The sequence below is a fragment of the Somniosus microcephalus genome, chromosome 1, assembly GCF_052327205.1.
Source record: "Somniosus microcephalus isolate GS21.2 chromosome 1, FLI_Smic_1.0, whole genome shotgun sequence".
In the NCBI taxonomy this organism is placed as follows: Eukaryota; Metazoa; Chordata; class Chondrichthyes; order Squaliformes; family Somniosidae; genus Somniosus; species Somniosus microcephalus.
In genome coordinates, this window is record NC_140987.1 from 27,295,962 (window position 1) to 27,316,026 (window position 20,065).

The following is a 20,065-nucleotide window of genomic DNA, read 5'->3' on the forward strand; positions in this document are numbered from 1 at the left end:
GGTGTGGGGGGGGGGCAGGGGGGTGTTGACTGCCTTCTTGAACTGCTGCAATCCTTTCCCCCGCCCCGCCCTTCGGTAGTGATCATCTGTACAAATGAGGGGCTTGGTAGACCCGGCCACTTTAAAGGGGGACACATGCCAGACCGGGCGAAGGCAGCAGGTTCCCATCCCTGAGGACGTTAGTTGGGTTTTTCACCCCCCCCTCCCGCCAGCCATCTCGAATCTTCCGCAGTTTTATTTTCTGGTGCCCGCCCCGCCAGCCAGCCCCTACAACTGAGCAGGAGCTGTTGGCTTGAATTTCTGAAGATGTCCCGGTGGGATGTGCCCGCCGGACCTCCGGGTTGCTGGTCCATCAGCAGAATGACGACACTTCACAAGGGAACTGAAGTCCAGCAAACTGATTTCTGGACTCCGAAAGTTAACAAGCGAAGGAAAAGGTTAAAAAAATAATACACCGTTCAATGACTTGTTTCAAGATAACTTTTGATGCGGTTGCATTTTTAGATTGTGTTTCCGCAAAGGAAGAGAGAGTAAAGAATAACACAAACGTACCATCGGTCTCGGGAAGCTCCCTGTAACCTACACCACTTTGATCTATTGGGACAACCAGACCTGCCCCATGAAAAGTTTTTGCAGCAACCTAGAAATGAAGATAGATTAAGATACTCGGCAACGTAAACACTAAAAAACAGCTTCCGAAACGGAAACACATTAACATTTAGCCAAACGATTAAAATAAAAACAAAATGCTGGGAAACGCTCAGCCGGTCGGGCAGTATCTGTGGAGAGAGAAACCGAGTTAACGTTTCAGGTCGATGACCCTTCGTCAGAACTGGAAAAAGCTGGAGATGTAACAGGCTTTTTAAGCCAGTGTAGGGGCAGGGAAAGGGGGGGAGGAAAGGACAAAAGGGAAGGTCTGTGATAGGGTGGAAGGCAGGAGAGATTAAGAGACAAAAGGGATGGTGCGAGGCAAAAGGAGATGGGAACGGGACAAGTTAAGAAACAAAAGATGGCTCTAGATGAAGTGTAAATGGCAATGGCAGAATGATCGACAGCGGCCATGTGAGAGAGAGAGAAAAAAAATGAAAAAAAATAGGGGCCGAGGTTATGGTCTGAAATTGTTGAACTCTATGTTGAGTCCAGAAGGCTGTAAAGGGCCTAATCGAAAGAGGAGGTGCTGTTCCTCGAGCTTACGCCGAGCTTCGTTGGAACAGTGCAAGAGGCCGAGGACGGAGAGAGAGGTCAGAGTGGGGAGTGGAACGGAGAATTAAAGTGGCAGGCGTTTAATTGCACCAGCCATTCATCCATTGAACGTACGTCAGCTGCATCGACTGATTATGGTGGGATCCTTAATCAGGTGCGAGAAAAACCAATACCAACGACACAGGTCGGGGAGCTGGCAACTTTCGTTTACTAACTGCATGTGCGAGGAATGGTCGATTAGTGGAACTCTGGCTCAGGTGAGTCAGAAGATATGGCAGAGATTTGAGAACATAAGAAATAGGAGTCGTCGGCCACTTGGCCCTTCGAGCCTGCCCCATTCAATAAGATCATGGCTGATCTGACCTTGCCCTCAACTCCACTTTCCCCGCCCGCGTCCCATAACCCTGGACTCCCCTGTAGCTCAAATATCCGTCTATCAGGGGAGACCAAACGCAGATTGGGCGACCGCTTTGCGGAACACCTCCGTTCAGTCCGTAAGGGTGACCCCGAGCTTCCGGTCGCCTGTCATTTTAATTCTCCGCTTCACTCCCACTCTGATCTCTCTGTCCTCGGCCTATTACACTGTTCCAATGTAGCTCAACCTAAGCTCGAGGAACAGCACCTCATCTTTCGATTAGGCACCTTAAAGCCTTCTGGCCTCAACATCGAGTTCAACAATATCAAACTATAACCCCTGCCCCCATTTTTCATGCTGTATGATTTTGCCATTCCCATTTACAACATTTTATCTTTCCTGCCTCTTTCAAAAGCACAGTATGTTCCTTCAATGCCCCCCCTGTCTCTGCACCTGCTTAATATCTGTTACATCTCCAGCTTTTTCCAGTTCTGATGAAGGGTCCCAGACCTGAAACGTTAACTCTGTTTCTCTCTCCACGGATGCTGCCTGGCCTGCTGAGTATTTCCAGCGTTTTCTGTTGTTTTATCAGATTGTATTTGGTTCTCGTTCTAGGTTATGATGCGAAGTTGTATGCGGATGATGAAAAAGATCCAACCTGCGGTCAGAGAATCGTGGCTCTGGGTGCTGGGTTTCCCGACGTGCGAGCTGCTGACGTGCCACAAGAGCACAGAGGCGGAAAAGCCCAGCCCAATTCTCCAGGCAGGACCAAAGCTGAATAACCGCAGCTGCGATTTATTGCCTTTCAATCTGCCTTTGAAGTTCACGTGCAGTCCACACACAGGTTCGGGGATGGGGAAATCCTGCCGAAGAAGCCTTTTTTTCTTCGAGGGGGGGAATGGCTGTGACAGGAGCAGGTGTCAAAGCGGAGAAAAGTTTCCGTCTTTATTTCAGTCCTCGAGAAAACGAGTAGCTTGGGTTAAAATGGAAGCTGCCTCGCCTCACCAATTAAATGTCATAATTTGGCCAGGCAGCCTGTCCACGCGAAACCCAGGCCATACAGTTTGATCATGCAGATGAGGAGGCTTTGATGAAAGAGAAATGCAAAAATCGACACAGTCTAAGAAATTGCTTGCCCTGGATCGATGCCTAGTCGGTGAAATAAGTGATTTTTGATCCGCTGAGCCAGTTCAAAAAAAAGTGCGGACACAGTCAGAGGGTAATGCACATTATTATTGTTTATACAACATTAGGGATGGGCAACAGAGGCCGGCCTTTTTTGCCAGCGACTCCCACATCCCCATGAACGAATTAATTAAAAAAAAACATTAAAAACTAATGGATCTCTCGTAACATTGCTCATGGGTAGTTTGGGGTCTGGAGCACAGCGGTAACGTGTTCGCTGCTAACTCCATCTGCCCCTTCTACTCCTCACAAGCAAACCCAGGCAACTGCAGCTACACCTGGGATTCTTGCGACTGGAGGCATTTGTTAAAAGTTTGTAAATTTCAGGCTCGGTCAGGTAAAAAGACTGGTTCGCATCGAACAAAATGCGGCCACGTCTGCTGTGCAACGTCCTGTCTACAAGACACGCACTTGACGAGAGAAATATTTAAATTTTAAAAACTACATCCAATTAGCATGCATTCCCAAATCTTGCCACACTTCCGAGCATCTCACACACACATTTTCCCGTTACACTCCAAACTATAAAAGACTCTCCGAGATGCTGGAGGTCTGCAGTCTCCTGTCATACATAAGGGAGAAGGGAATAGAGGGATATGGAGGCAGATACTTGGAGTGGGAGGAGGCGCGTGTGGAGTACAGACACCGGCACAGACCAGTTGGGAACGGTGTAGATGCTAGGGCAATTTCTTATTTGACATCTGTACAAACTCATCCAAGTTTTTATTTAACAGAAGCAGCCTGTTAATTGACCGCTGTATGACGTCAGTATTTACTGAACAGCAACAAGGCTTTATAGCCCTAAACAGGACATACACCTACACTTTTAAACGGGATAATGTCCCCGGCCTCACGCCTTCTGACTTGCCCTGACCAGCACAATGGTCAATTTCCAATAATATATTCCGGATCAAATAACACACACCAATAACAAAGTCTTTATATCCAAACTTGGGGCAGTGTGCTTTAGAAAAAAAAACTGCATCACTCAGAACACATTGCCAGATCTTTTCTATAAACACAAAGAGTAGCAGACATTCCACAGAACTGTTGGGAGCTGGTTCCCCGCTACCCACCCCAAAATCTTACAAAGACATGCTTCAACAAGACAGTACCAAACAGCTGTCCTGGCTCTGTGCAGATACGGCAGTGGTAAGACCATTATAAGCTGGCCTCAACGCCCCCAGGTGAAGGAAAAGAAAAAAAAACTCGGCCAGGGTTCCCGATTGCTGTCCAACAAACCCTTGAAGGAAAGCACGCGCGTCTGAACCTTGGGCGAAGGAAAGGATTGGGTTTGGCTGTGAGATCACAGCCTCTCTCCATCCACCCCACCACCCCCCCGCGCCCCTCCCCTACTAGTCAACTAGCCTGCCCAAAGGTCAGGGCGTCCCAAAAGCGACAACCAATGACGTACTTCTGAAGTGTAGTCACTGCTGTAATGTAGGAAATGCAGCAGCCAATTTGTGCACAGCAAGCTCCCACAAACTGCAGTGTGCCAATGAGCATATAATCTGTATTAGTGATGTTGATTGAGGGATAAATATTGGGCCAGGACAGCGGGGAGAACTCCCCCCCCCACCCCACCCCGCTCTTCTTCCAAATAGCGCCGCGGGATCTTTTACGTCCACCCGAGGGGGCAGACGGGGGCCTCGGTTTAACGTCTCATCCGAAAGACGGCACCTCCGGCAGTGCAGCACTCCCTCAGTAATTCACCGTGTCGGGTTGCACACAAAGATTGACCATTTGCCTCAGGTGCCAGACGGTAACAGTCAGCCACGGAACCAGACCCAGAGAAACGGGTCACAGTCTCCGGGAGAGGATGGGAGAAGAGAAAGAAAAATTGGTGGGGAAGACTTGCCGGGGGTGGGGGAAGGGGAAGAGGGGGGAGGGGGCAGCAGTGGGTGGGGAGGGAAGGGAAAATTAAATGCGGGTGAAATCCAACTTCAGCGACCAGTACAAAACAGGCGGTAGTGGATCAACGAAACGGGGAATCAGGCCGAGAGTATAACAGGCGGCCAACTCCCCACCGCCTGTCTTGCGCCCCCCTGCCACAGCTGAATTTCACCCTGCAGTGGGGAAAAAGTTAAACTGACATCACTGGCAATTTCACTGAACAGTGTAAGGAAGACAGGGACTACCATGAAAGACCACATCCATAAAGATGCGGTCAAAGATAGCTGACCTTTAGAGAGATATAAAACAATTAAATGGAGACAAGATGTCCAGCATTTCAACTGCCCGTAAGAACTTTATTACCTGGGTCACATTCCAAGGTATGTTTTAATTAGCATTCAGCAGTTTGAGTGATTGATTGAGGAGGCAGCTTATACATGTTTATATTAAGATTTGTAACCAATCCTTGAAGGTGCATGCAGGCCAAGATCCAATCAGATGGCAGAAATGAATTTAACATGAGGTGGCCATGCTTATTGTAATGTATAAAAATGTAGTGTTTTCTGTACCAATTTGGAGAAGTCTGGCTAAGAGAGAGCAGACTGTCTCCCCGCCGGTTCAATAAAGACAACTTGACTATCGATCTAAAACCTTGTGTCGAGTGTTGGTTTAAAATACTCCACAACACACCCTCAGTGTTTGCAGACAGTGGATCACCAGAGGGAGATGATCAGTCACTGTTGGAAGTCGCAAATAATCACAAATCAGAAACATCACGCCACGCTGCTTAAATCCAGGGAAAGTTCTGGAAGTACGGTACAAGAGCTTACCTTCCTATCCCTTTGTTTCATTTCTTTAGTTTTTTGCTCTAGGGAATAACCTAACTTCTTCGCTACCGCAGTCAGTTTGGCCTCGAGCTCGTTCAGAACATTGCTCTGATTTTTATTATTTATTTCCTTCAGTCTTCTGGACAAACGTAGGCTGAAAACCAAAAATTGCGATGGGATGGGAAGGTGGGGTGGAGGAGGGAGAAGAAAAAAAGGAAAATAGCTAAACTTAATACATTCTACTAGAATTTTCATTCAATAGCCCCCGACCTCCACCCACCCCCCTGAACAAAGGCTCAAACTAAAAGGAGAGGCTGAAAATAGAACAGAGGCCCCGAAATTCCTCGTGGTCTCGTAGCAGCAGAACCCATAGGGAGAGAGTCAGTTTTCAGCCCTTCAGGCCGTTTCCCTCGGGGTGGGGTGGGGTCCCCTCCAGAGATCTGGCTCGACCTGGAGACCCCCAGTCGTCCCCGCCCCCACAGGGCCAGAAACATCATAGAACAGTCACAGAACTTTCCCCACAGTGAAACGAGTTACAATGCCTTTTTTGGTTAGGGAAGTTCCAACCAGAAAGTGAAGAAAAACATTTTAAGAACACAAGAAACAGTAGTAAAGGGGAAAAGTTAAGTATTTGGGATTCTGTTGGTTTAAGAAGAGTAAAACAAGGTTACACTGCAGTAGGAGTAAATTGGCACAGCAGGCAGTGGTTAGAAAACTGGTTTTCACTGCCTGCTGTGCCAATTTACTCCTACTGCAGTGTAACCTTGTTTTACTCTTCTTAAACCAACAGAATCCCAAATACTTAACTTTTTCCCTTTACTTAAACTGCTTAAGTAATCTTATCAAGAATGATTTAAAGAGAAATAACAATTAAAGAACTCTCACACTTACCCAAACTCTCTGCTGACCTCTCACTCAGTGCTTGCTCGCACTAGCAATGGTCTTTTTATACTGTTTGTTTGTTTACAGCCAAATGAGTCACCCCTGCTGATTGGTTAGAAAACTGGTTTTCAATCAGCAGGGGTGACTCATTTGGCTGTAAACAAACAAACAGTATAAAAAGACCATTGCTAGTGCGAGCAAGCACTGAGTGAGAGGTCAGCAGAGAGTGCTGTGAGTTTGGGTAAGTGTGATTTAGGGTAAGTGGGGTGTTAGGTGCTCTTTTCAAACTTTAACTCTGTGGGTTGCAGTTAATAAGGCCTTTCTGGTGCAGAGTGACTGTTGGTGAACCATTTAACTGGTGTAATTAGAGGGATTGATTTAATTTAAATCCAATAAATTAAAGGGGATACTAGCATCTATAATCGGGCAGAGGGTGTCCATAACTAACAATAAAAAATTTAATTAATTACATAGAATGGAGCAGGTGATGTGTTACTGTTGCGAGATGTGGGAGCCGGTGAACCCCATTGAGGCTCACGGTGATTACTTCTGTGACAAGTGTCTGCTGCTACAGGAACTCCAGCTCCGTGTTGATGAGCTGGAGTCTGAGCTTCAGACACTGCGACACATCAGGGAGGGGGAGAAGTTCCTGGACTCTGTGTTTCAGGAGATGGTCACACCTATGAAGTTAATTAATTCAGATGTAGCCCATGGTCAGGGACAGGACGGTGTGACTACGAGTGAGGCAGGTACGGGGATCCAGGAGTTAGTGTTGGAGGAGCTGCAGCCCTTGCTCTTGTCCAACAGGTTCGAGGTTCTTACTCCCTGTGGGGACAGGAGCAGGGACTGCAGGGAGGATGAGCAACCTGGCCACAGCACCGTGGAACAGGGGGCCATTCAAGAGGGGGGAGTAAATAGAAATGTTGTAGTGGTAGGGGATAGTATTATTAGGGGGATAGATAGAGTTCTCTGCAGCCGAGAGCGAGAGTCCCGAAGGCTGTGTTGCCTACCCGGTGCCAGGGTTAAGGACATCTCCTCTGGGCTGGAAAGAAACTTGCAGTGGGAGGGGGTGGATCCAGTTGTCGTGGTCCATGTTGGTACAAACGACAGATAGGACTAGGAAGCCGGTTCTGTTAAAGGAGTATGAGCAGCTAGGGGTCAAATTAAAAGACAGAACCTCAAGGGTAATAATCTCTGGATTATTACCTGAGCCACGAGCGAATTTGGCTAGGACAATTAAAATTAGAGAGTTAAATGCGTGGCTCAAAGACTGGTGTGGGAGAAATGGGTTTTGCTTCCTGGGACACTGGCACCAGTACTGGGGCAGGAGGGAGCTGTTCCGTTGGGATGGGCTTCACTTGGCCAGTGCTGGGGCTAGAGTCCTGGCGGATCATATAACTAGGGCTGTAGAGAGGGCTTTAAACTAACTAGTGGGGGGGGAGGTTCCTAGAGAGCAAATAATAAAAATGACAACAGAGAAGGTCATAGACTTAGGTAGCAGTGGGGAAATTAAAAACCAGAGCGTGTCAGGAAGGGGCAGAAGGTATGGAGTAAAAGGTAAAGTAATAAAAAGGGCAAAAGCAGGAACTAAGTGTCACAAAACATATTTGAAAGTTCTCTATCTGAATGCACGTAGCATTCGTAACAAAATAGATGAGTTAATGGCACAAATAACTACATATGGGTATGATCTTGTGGCCATTACAGAAACATGGCTGCAGGGTGACAATGCCTGGGAATTAAACATACCAGGTTATTTAACGATCAGGAAGGACAGGCAGGAAGGAAGGGGAGGTGGGGTGGCTATGTTAATAAAGGAAGGAATCACTGTAATACAGAGAAATGATATTGGGTCAAAAGATCAGGATAATGAAACAGTTTGGGTGGAGGTAAGGAATAATAAGGGGGAAAAAACACGAGTGGGTGTAGTCTATAGGCCTCCGAACAGTTGCAACTCTGTTGGACGGAGTATCAATCAGGAAATAGTTGAGGCTTGTAACAAGGGAACATCTATAATTATGGGGGATTTTAACTATCATATTAATTGGACAAATCAAATTGGGCAGGGCTGCCTTGAGGATGAGTTCATTGAGTGTATTAGGGATGGGTTTCTTGAGCAGTATGTAACTGAACCGACCAGGGGGCAAGCAACCTTAGATCTGGTCCTGTGTAACGAGACAGGATTAATTAAAAATGTCCTAGTAAAGGATCCCCTTGGAATGAGTGACCATAACATGGTTGAATTCCATATTCAATTAGAGGGTGAGAAGGTTGGATCTCAAACAAGCGTGCTAAGCTTGAATAAAGGAGACTATGAAGGTATGAGAGCGGAATTGAGTAGAGTGGATTGGGAAAATAGATTAAAGGGTAAGACGATACATGATCAGTGGTGCACATTTAAGGAGTTATTTTACAACTTCCAAAAAAAATATATTCCACTGAGAAGAAAAGGGTGTAAAAGAAAAGACAGCCATCCGTGGCTAAGTAAAGAAATTAAGGATAGTATTCAACTAAAAACAAGGGCATATAAGGTAGCCAAATCTAGTGGGAGGATAGAGGATTGGGAAAACTTTAAAAGACAGCAAAAAATAACAAAAAGATTAATTAAGAAAGGGAAGATAGATTATGAAAGTAAATTAGCAAAAAATATAAAAACAGATAGTAAGAGTTTTTATAGTTATATAAAAAGAAAAAGGGTGGCTAAAGTAAATGTTGGTCCCTTAGAGGATGAGACTGGGAAATTAATGGTGGGAAATATGGAGATGGCAAAAACACTGAATGAATATTTTACATCAGTCTTTACAGTAGAAGACACTAAGAATATCCCAACACTGGACAAACAGGGGGCTATGGGGGGGGGGGGGGGGGAGGAGCTAAACAAGATCAAAATCACTAAGGAAGTGGTACTCGGTAAAATAATGGGACTCAAGGCGGATAAATCACCTGGACCGGATGGCTTACATCCTAGGGTCTTGAGGGAAGTGGCGGTAGGGATTGTGGATGCATTGGTAATAATTTTCCAAAACTCCCTGGACTCGGCAAAGGTCCCGGCAGACTGGAAAACTGCTAATGTAACACCCTTATTTAAAAAGGGTAGTAGACAGAAGGCTGGAAACTATAGACCGGTTAGCCTAACATCTGTGGTAGGTAAAATTTTGGAGTTCATTATTAAGGAGACAGTAACAGGACATTTGGATAATCATAATTTAATAGGACAAAGTCAGCATGGTTTTCTGAAGGGGAAGTCATGTTTGACAAATTTGCTGGAGTTCTTTGAGGAAGTAACATATAGGGTGGATAAAGGGGAACCAGTGGACGTAGTGTATTTAGACTTCCAAAAGGCATTTGACAAGGTGCCACACAAGATTATTGCTTAAGATAAAAAAATCACGGGATTGGAGGTAATATTCTGACATGGATAGAGGATTGGCTATCTAAGAAGGCAGAGAGTTGGGATAAATGGTTCATTCTCAGACTGGCAATCAGTAACTAGTGGTGTTCCGCAGGGGTCAGTGCTGGGTCCCCAACTCTTTACAATCTATATTAACGATTTGGAGGAGGGGACCGAGTGTAACCTATCAAAGTTTGCAGATGATACTAAGATGGGGGGGAAAGTAGTGAGTGAGGAGGACATAAAAAACCTGCAAGGGGACATAGACAGGCTAAGTAAGTGGGCAGAGATTTGGCAGATGGAATACAATACTGGAAAGTGTGAGGTTATGCACTTTGGCAGGAAAAATCGTCGAGCAAGTTATTATCTTAATGGCAAGAAACTGGAAAGTACTGAAGTACAAAGGGATCTGGGGGTCCTGGTGCACGAAACTCAAAAGGTTAGTATGCAGGTGCAGCAAGTGATTAAGAAGGCCAATGGAATGTTGGCTTTCATTGCTAGGGGGATAGAATATAAAAATAAGGGAGGTATTGCTTCAGTTGTACAGGGTATTGGTGAGACCGCACCTGGAATACTGCATACAGTTTTGGTGTCCATACTTAAGAAAAGACATAATTGCTCTCGAGTCAGTACAAAGAAGGTTCACTCGGTTAATCCCGGGGATGAGGGGATGGACATATGAGGAGAGGTTGAGTAGATTGGGACTCTACTCATTGGAGTTCAGAAGAATGAGAGGCGATCTTATTGAAACATATAAGATTGTGAAGGGGTTGGATCGGGTGGATGCGGGGAGGATGTTTCCGATGATGGGTGAAACTAGAACTAGGGGGCATAGTCTTAGAATAAGGGGCTGCTCTTTCAAAACTGAGATGAGGAGGAACTACTTCACTCAGAGGGTGGTAGGTCCATGGAATATGCTGCCCCAAAAAGCTGTAGAAGCTACATCATTACATAAACTTAAAACAGAATTAGACAGTTTCCTAAAAGTAAAGGGAATTAAGGGTTACGGGGAGCGGGCAGGAATTTGGACATGAGTCTAGGTTCGGATCGGTCATGGCCCTGTGGGTAGCGGAGCGGGCCCAGGGGCCGTGTAGCCTGATCCTGCTCCTATTTCGTGTGTCTAATTCTGTTAGATTCAGGAGATGGTTCTGAGATAGTAGATTGGCGGTTAGGATCAGATCAGCCATGATCTTAGAATGGCGGAGCAGGCTCGACGGGCCGATTGGCCTACTCCTGCTCCTATTTCTTATGTTATGAGCAGGAGTCGGCCATTCGGCCCCTCGAGCCTGCTCCGCCATTCAATGAGGTCATGGCTGGTCTCCTACCTCAACTCCACAATCCAAGAAAAAAAAGTTATTAATGATATGAGTGTGGCTCAAAATACATATGTAACTAAGGGTTCCGTAGTGCAGTGGTTATGTTACTCGATTAATAATCCACAAGTTCAAATCCCACCACTGCCGGTTTGAGAATTTGAATTCAGTTTTTTTTTTAAAAAAGCTGGAAATAAAAAGCTGGTGTCAGGGAAACTGACCATGAAGCTGTCGGATTGTCGGAAAAACCCAACTGGTTCAGTGATGTCCTTTTAGGGAAGGAAACCCGCCGTCCTTACCCGCTCTGGGCCGATGTGTGACTCCAGTCCCACACCAACGTGGCTGACTCTTAAACTAGTTGTACAGAGGGACCTGGGGGTCCTTGTACATGAATCACAAAAAGTTAGCATGCAGGTACAGCAAGTAATTAGGAAGGCAAATGGAGTGTTGGCCTTTATTGCAAAGGGGTTGGAGTATAAAAGCAGCTACAACTGTAACGGGCGTTGGCGAGACCACACCTTGAGTGCTGTGTACAGTTTTGGTCTCCTTATTTAAGGAAGGATATACTTGCATTGGAGGCTGTTCAGAGAAGGTTCACGAGGTTGATTCCTGGGATGAAGGGGTTGTCTTATGAGGAAAGGTTGAGCCTATACTCATTGGAGTTTAGAAGAATGAGAGCTGATCTTATTGAAACATATAAGATTCTGAAGGGGCTCGACAGGGTAGATGCAGAGAGGATGTTTCCCCTCGTGGGGGAATCTAGAACTAGGGGGCATAATTTCAGAATAAGGGGGCACCCTTTTAAATCGGAAATGAGGAGGAATTTCTTCTCTCAGAGGGTCGTTAATCTTTGGAATTCTCTTTCCCAGAGAACTGTGGAGGCTGGGTCATTGAATATATTTAAGGTGGAGATAGACAGATTTTTGAACGATAAGGGAGTCAAGGGATATGGGGAGCGGGCAGGGGAGTGGAGTTGAGTCCAAGATCAGATCAGCCATGATCTTATTGAATGGCGGAGCAGGCTCGAGGGGCCAAATGACCTACTCCTGCTCCTATTTCTTATGTTCTTTATGTTCTTATGTATCAAACTAGGTACTCTCTGCATTTAGGCAAGGAGACCGTGTTCATATGGGGTTGACAGAGGGGAAGAGGGAGAAGAGCGTGTACTCAGTATATGCTAAGCAGAAGCTCTACTTGTGTAGATTTGCTCAGTAGTTCGGTTTGGAGACTCGAGAGTGGCAATGGGATTCTGCGCTCAGATAGCCAGTTTGAAGGCTGCCAACTGGGACAATGCAGCATTCCATCACAGAAAGAAAGAACTTGCATTTATATAGCGCCTTTCACGACCTCAGGACGTCCAAAAGCGCTTTACCGGCGATGAAGTACTTTCTGAAGTGTAGTCGCTGTTGTAATGTAGGAAACGTGGCAGCCATTTCACGCACAGCAAGCTCCCACAAACGGCAATGTGACAAATAACCAGCTTTAGTGACGTTGAGGGATGAATATTGGCTAGATCACCAGGGAGAACTCCCCTGCTCTTCTTTTACGTCCACCTGAGGGGGCAGATGGGGCCTCGGTTTAGCGTCTCATCCGAAAGACGGCACCTCCGACAGTGTAGCACTCCCTCAGCACTGCGCTGGAGCGTCAGCCTAGAGTTTCTGATCAAGTCCCTGGAGTGGGACCGTGAACCTATGATCTTCTGAGGCGTGGGCGCTACCCACTGTAAGGTTCACAAGAATTTCGGAAAATTTCTACAGCCCCCGAAGATTATTTTTTTGATTAAAGAAAACCTGGGTGGAATATACCTTAAAAACCCAGGGTATCAAAATGGCTGTCAGGCCTCGTGGCAGAAGACAAAGGCAGCCTGCCTGAATATCTCCCATTGCTGGCTGACAAAAGGATTTGAAAACACCAGCCTGTGTGAATATGTTGAAGTACTTGAAACTGTCAATCAACTGCAGTTTAGGAAGTTTCACCCACAGGACAAAGGATGTTTGTTTACAGAACTCTCTACAATGTTGACTCAAGGGCTTAAGTACTTAAAGCTGTCAATCAGTTGCGGTTGGGCGGTGACCGCAGGACAATGGATTGTTTACAAACCACTCGAGTGCTGTTGACTGAACACTTAGGGATTCAGTGAGACATTTCAAACTGGTTGCAAACCAGTTAAAATGAATGGGTAACACATTCAAACCCATTACAGTCAATGGGGACAGTTCGGTCCCTTTTGTATAGCCCAGATACATCCAGATTTGGGCGCGAAGACAACGGCTCCCAATGGGGTGTAAAGATAGCCCCTCAGGAAGCCATTCTCTCTCTCTGCTGCCTCGCCTCCGTGCCCTGCCTACAAGGGGAACAGCTCAACAGCCCGCCCAAAGAAGTGGAATACCAGCAGTTACTTTTGAATTACTGGGGTATCTCTACTTCGGGGCGGTGAAGAATCCAAGGCAGATCGCAGGGGCACGGAGCAGGTGTTTACTGGTGAGCATAAAACTTTCTGGCCCTTTACAAGGCAACCTAGATAGGTATTAGGGGTGGGAATTAAAAGGGGGATTTTGTGAAATTGTAATTTTAGTCAATTTTCCCTCCATGTGTCCGTTTCTCCTCCCGTATTCACTAAAGGTGTGCTGTATTCACTAAAGGTGTGCTGTATTCACTAAAGGTGTGCTGTATTCACTAAAGGTGTGCTGTATTCACTAAAGGTGTGCTGTATTCACTATCATTTTCATTATTTTCAATTTATTCTTATTTTCAATAAATACTGGTCTTCTTTGCACCCAACCACGAGTCTCGTTTTGTCTACATCGCTACTGAAATAAGTCCGGCGGTCAGAACCAGAAAAAGGGGAGCGATTCGAAACCGCACAGGGCTCTGGAGCAGCTCAGATACTTCTGACTGGCCAGAGACAATAACCCCATTACACCAAAAACACCCCCTTGTATTTTCTACACCACTGAGCCAAAAAGTTGCTGCATTCTGTTCGTTTAACTAAATTTCCCCCCTTGTCTATCCTTATACGCTTTTTTTTGCCTCAGCACGTACAGCCCCGAAGAAAAAGAAACATACTTACTTCACTGCGCTAAACAAATTGTCTCCCGTCTGAGCCACCGAGCAGCCATTCTTTGCCTCGTTCGTACCTACGAACACTGGCAATTCATCCGGAGTATCCCTGTGAACACCATGTACAACACAAGTCAGGAGTGTGAGGAGGAGTATCCCTGTGAACACCACATACAACACAATCACAGGAGTGCGATGGAATACTCTCCACTTGCCTGGATGAGTGCAGCTCCAACACCACTCAAGAAGCTCGGCACCATCCAGGACAAAGCAGCCCCCTTGATTGGCACTCCATCCACCACCTTAAACATTCACTCCCTCCACCACCGGCGTACCGTGGCTGCAGTGTGTATCATCTACAAGATGCACTGCAGCAACTGACCAAGGCTTCTTCAGCAGCACCTCCCAAACCCGTGACCTCTACCACCTAGAAGGACAAGGGCAGCAGGCGCATGGGAACACCATCAGCTCCAAGTTCCCCGCCGAGTCACATACCAGCCAGACCTGGAAGTATATCGGCCGTTCCTTCATCGTCGCTGGGTCTAAATCCTGGAACTCCCTCCCTAACAGCACTGTGGGAGTACCTTCACCGCACGGACTGCAGCGGTTCAAGAAGGCGGCTCACCACCACCTTCTCAAGGGCAATTAGGGATGGGCAATAAATGCCGGCCTTGCCAGCAATGCCCACATCCCCAAAATAAATTGTTTTTTAAATCACTAAGACCTCACTGGCTGAGCCAGTCAAATCGCAACATGAGCAGGGACTACCTCCCCTCCAACCCGCACCGCTGTCAGTAGTGTGATGGTGCCACGATTACCTGAAGTAGCCAAGGTGATACTGAGTTTCGGAGTCTCCAATGATGACAGTCTGAAATTCTGGGGGGTCGTAGAAGTACCTCCAGTGCAGAAGGTAATTAGGCTCTGGGTTTTTGGTTCCTTTATGTTTTCCTGCTAAAATATCACAAGGCCCAACGAGCCGCAGTCCAAGGCTCGACTTCAGTGCCTCTGTTTCCAAAAAAAACACAAGCAGCTATTTAGATCCCATAAAACTGAACTTTTCTACATAAACTGGTTGCTCCCCGCTTCGCTCGTCCTCCCCTGAAGGCGTTAACTCCAGTGTGGGAGTGAGCTTCCACAGGAGCTCGATGCCTTCCTTATTTGGTGTCAGCTGTGGCTCAGTGTGCAGCGCTCTCGCCTCCGAGTCAGAAGGTTGTGGGTTCATCGTCCCCACGCCATGGGACTTGAACTCAAAATCTTGGCCGACACTCCCAGTGCAGCGCTGAGGGAGTGCTGCACTGTCGGAGGTGCCGTCTTTCGGATAGAGACGTTAAACCGAGGCCCCGTCTGCTCTCTCAGGTGGACGTAAAAGATCCCGCGGCCACTATTTGGAAGAAGAGCAGGGAAGTTCTCCCCGGTGTCCTGGCTAATATTTATCCCAACCGCCAACAATCACTAAAAACACAACTTATCTGGTCATTATCACATTGCTGTTTGTGGGAGCTTGCTGTGCACAAATTGGCTGCTGCGTTTCCCACATTACAACAGTGACTACACTGCAAAAGTACTTCATTGGCTGTAAAGCGCTTTGGGACGTCTGGTGGTCGTGATAGACGCTTACGTAAATGCAAGTCTTTCTTTCCTATCGTGCCCAAGGTGGTCAATATTCAACTCAATAGTCAGTGTCAACCGGCTATTCAGCTGCATGAGGCGTCACGGCAAAGCATGCTCTGGCCCACGTGCGCACTTCCAGCCAGATTGGGGGAAAAGGACTGGGGATAATGGTTGTGGGGGGTGGGATGAGTGGGGAAGAAGTGCTCAACAGATGGGGGTTCTATCCAAATTGTCCATCCCTCCTTAATTAAAGGGCCTCGGGGCCAAATTGCAGCACCCCCTACTGCCGCGGCGGCAGGCTGAGATCCGCTAACTCTCAGCACCATTCACAGAAATCACAGAAACCCCACAGTGCAGATAGAGGCCATTTCGGCCCATCGAGCCTGCACCGACACATATCCCACCCGATCCCCGTAACCCCACACCAACACATATCCCACCCTATTCCCGTATCCCCACGTATTTAATCCCCCTAACACTAAGGGTCAATTTATCATAGCCAATCAACCTAACCCGCACATCTTTGGACTGTGGGAGGAAACCGGAGCACCTGGAGGAAACCCACGCAAACACGGGGAGAGAATGTGCAAACTCCACACAGTCACCCGAGGCCGGATTCGAACCCGGGTCCCTGGCGCTGTGAGGCAACAGTGCTAACCACTATGCCACCGGTTCACGCTGGTTGGGCGATAAATGTCAGCCAGGAGAAAGTCTCTCCGAATAGTGCCGTGGGAACCATTTACGTCCACCCGAGAGGCCAGACGGGTAAATTAGAAGGGAGTTGTGTACAAAGCAAAAGTGCGATAAATGGTCTGGGATAAGAGGTGACCTCATTGAGGTTTACAAGATGATGAGAGCTTTTGATAGTTGATAGAGAAAGGCATTTCCCCTCTGGCGAGTGGGGTCGATAACCAGAGGTCATTGATTCAAAATCAAAGATCCAGAGTAAGAAGTCACACAACACCAGGTTATAGTCCAACAGCTTTATTTGAAATCACAAGCTTGTGATTTCAAATAAAGCTGTTGGACTATAACCTGGTGTGTGTGACTTCTTACATTTGTCCACCCTAGTCCAACTCCGGCATCTCCACACCAAAGATCCAGAGGGGAGAGGAGGAGAAATCTTTCCACTCGGAGAATTGTGGGGGATCGGGAACGCTCGACCTGAAAAGGTGGTGGAAGCTGATTCCATCAATAATTTTAAAAGGAGTTGGACGGGTTCTTGAGGATGAGGAACTTACAGGGTTACGGACAAAAAGCGGGGGTGTGTGGGACTAAGCACGACTGCTCTTTCAAAGAGCTGGCACAGGTACGACGGGCCGAATGGCCTCCTTCTCTGCTGTAGGTTTCTACGATTCTCCGATAATCAGTCAGGCAGGGACACAGAATTTAGTGGATTGGAAATGCAGTTTGGTGCTGGGCTGGGGGTGGCGGGGGGAAAGAGAGCAGCTTCAGGGGGCTTCTCTCACCCTTGACCTGTCTCGATGTTCTTGCACAGCTAGCCACAGATGGCCTGGAGGTCATAAGAAATAGGAGCAGGATTCGGCCTCTCGAGCCTGCTCCGCCATTCAATGAGATCATGGCTGATCATCAACCTCATCTCCACTTTCCTGCATCTCCACTTTCCTGCACTATCTCCATATCCCTTGATTCCCTTAATATTTAAAAATCTATCGATCTCTGCCTTGAATATACTCAACGACAGCCTCCACAGCCCTCTGGGGTAGAGAATTCCAAAGATTCACCACCCTCTGAGTGAAGAAATTTCTCCTCATCTCAGTCCTAAATGGCCGACCCCCTTATCCTGAGTCCCTCTGTCTGCGTTGCAGACACTAAACAGGAAGGGTTGGGGGGGGGCGGGGGGTGGGAAACACATACCGCAGGGATTCCCTGGATTCAGTTCCTCGCAGAATTCCCAGAAGTGATAAAAGTCTTCCGGCATCGGGAGCTTGTAGAGATCCTGAAGCTCCTGTCGCAATCCTTCAGGAACACCCGACTTCTCTCCTCGGTTCTTCTTACCATCTTCTATCGGTTTCTTAGATTGAGGGCAAATCAAGAAATAAAAAATATAAAAAAAGGGTGGTTGGGTGGGGGGGGGGGGGAAACTAAATGAATTCAAGCAATAACACTACAATCTACCCAAAGCCCTGGATCAGTTCTTTAGGATTAGAGTACCTGAAATGGAGGAGAATGGGTTAAAAATATGAAATGCAAAGTGTATCAAGAGGACTTCAGAATCCTCAGCACTGGGACCAGTTCTGGGGAAGGACGGACCTGCACAAGCCGGGCGGGTTGCACCCAAACAGGGCCAACACCAAAGTCCTCGTGGGGAGGTTAGATGCTGAGAGTTTGTTTCCCCTGGCTGGAGTGTCTAGAACTAGGGGTCACAGTCTCAGAATAAGGGGTCAGCCATTTAGGACTGAGATAAGGAGACGTTTCTTCACTCAGAGGGTTGTGAATCTTTGGAATTCTCTGCCCCAGAGGGCTGTGAATGCTGAGTCTTTGAGTATATTCAAGGCTGAGATCGATAGATTTTTGGACTCTAGGGGAAATCAAGGGATATGGGGATGGGGCGGGAAAGTGGAGTTGAGGTCGATGATCAGCCATGATCTCATTGAATGGCGGAGCAGGCTCAAGGGGCCGTATGGCCGACTCCTGCTCCTATTTCTTATCTTCTTAACGAGTGCTGTGGGGGAGGGTTTAAACTAATTTGGAAGGGGGATGGGCAGCAGGATGAAACACTAGAGAGGAGAAACAAGGCGCGCAGAGGACTGGGAGAGGCAAATAGCACTGGAGTAAAGAATGGTTCATAAACAGGAGGGATCAGACGGGGCAAGTACGAGGCAGTCTATGGGTTTGGAGTCCATGTGTGTAAATGCACGGAGCGTGGGAAATAAGGTTGGTTGAGCTGCAGGCACAAGTCGCCACATGGGACTATGATATCGTGGTAATAACGGAGACCTGGCTCAAAGAAGGGGAGGAATGGGAACTTAATATTCCTGGTTACAAGGTATTCAGGATAGATCGGGAAAGAAAAATAGGTGAAAGGGGGTGGCAGTATTGATTAAAGAAACTGTTACAGCACCGGAGAGGGATGATGGGGTGGTTCTCCTCAGAGCAGAGCAGGTTAAGAGGAGATTTGATAGAGGTGTTCAAAATCATGAACGGTTTTGATAGAGTAAATAAAGGAGAAACTGTTTCCAGAGGCAGAAGAGACAGTAATCAGAGGACATGGATTTAACGTGTTTGGCAAAAGAATCAGAGGCGACATGACAAGAGGAAACTTTTTTTTTTTTTTTTTACGCAGCGAGTTGTGATCTGGAACGCGCTGCCCGAGAGAGCGGTGGAAGCAGATTCAATGGTAACTTTCAAAAGAGAATTGGATAAATACTTGAAGGGAAAAAATTTGCAGGGCCATGGGGAAAGAGCAGGGGGGAGTGGGATTAATTGGCTTGCTCTACCAAAGAGCCGGCACAGGCACAATGGGCCGAATGGCCTCCTTCAGGGCCGTATCATTCTATGTAGTTGAGGGTTCAAAGACAGAATCTCTTTGGTTAGAATTAATGAACAATAGAGAAGCTATTAAGCTACTGGGCATCTAGTATAGGCCACCAAATAGTGGGAAGGAGATACAGGAGCAAATCTGCAGGCACATTACAGAAAGATGCAAGAACTACAGAGTCGTGATAATGGGGGACTTCAATTATCCTAATATAGACTGGGATAGTAACAGTGTAAAAGGCAAAGAGGGGAGGAATTCCTGAAATGTGTACAACTTTCTTACTAAGTGTGTTTCCAGCCCAACAAGAATGGAAGTAGTGCTGGATCTAGTTCTAGGGAATGAAGTGGGGCAAATGGAGCATGTTTCAGCGAAAGAGTATTTGGGGAACAGCGATCACAATATCATCAGGTTTAGAATAGTTATGGAAAAGGACAAGGAACAATCAAGTCTAACTGGAGGTGGGCTAACTTCAGCGAGTTGAAAAGGGATCTGACCCAAGTGGATTGGAATCAAAAATTGGCAGGTAAAACAGTAATTAAATAATAGTCATAGAGTTATACAGCACAGAAAGAAGCACTTCAGCCCATCGTGTCCGCGCCGGCCATCAAGCCCCATCTATTCTAATCCCATTTTCCAGCACTTGGTCCGTAGCCTTGTATGCTATGGCGTTTCAAGTGCTCATCTAAATGCTTCTTGAATGTTGAGGGTTCCTGCCTCTACCACCCTTTCAGGCAGTGAGTTCCAGATTTCAACCACCCTCTGGGTGAAAAAGATTTTCCTCAAATCCCCTCTAAACCTCCTGCCCCTTACCTTGAAACTATGCCCCCTGGTTATTGACCCCTC

The 20,065-nt window shown here is 47.0% G+C and overlaps 1 protein-coding gene across 4 annotated transcripts in view; it reads right to left on the reverse strand.

Annotated features, from left to right (window-relative positions):
- Window positions 1–20,065, reverse strand: part of hpf1 (histone PARylation factor 1) — a 40,334-nt gene that overhangs the window by 10,043 nt on the left and 10,226 nt on the right. For 3 of the 4 annotated variants that reach the window (XM_085976924.1, XM_085976975.1, XM_085976809.1), the window contains 5 exons: window positions 17,599–17,755; window positions 14,928–15,114; window positions 14,120–14,218; window positions 5,467–5,617; window positions 552–640 (listed from right to left, as the gene is read on the reverse strand). In XM_085976924.1, the coding sequence (XP_085833050.1) occupies window positions 552–640; window positions 5,467–5,617; window positions 14,120–14,218; window positions 14,928–15,114; window positions 17,599–17,662 (590 nt within the window). In that variant the 5' untranslated portion in view covers window positions 17,663–17,755. The remainder of the gene's footprint in view (window positions 1–551; window positions 641–5,466; window positions 5,618–14,119; window positions 14,219–14,927; window positions 15,115–17,598; window positions 17,756–20,065) is intronic. The other variant, XM_085976864.1, reaches the window with a different exon arrangement.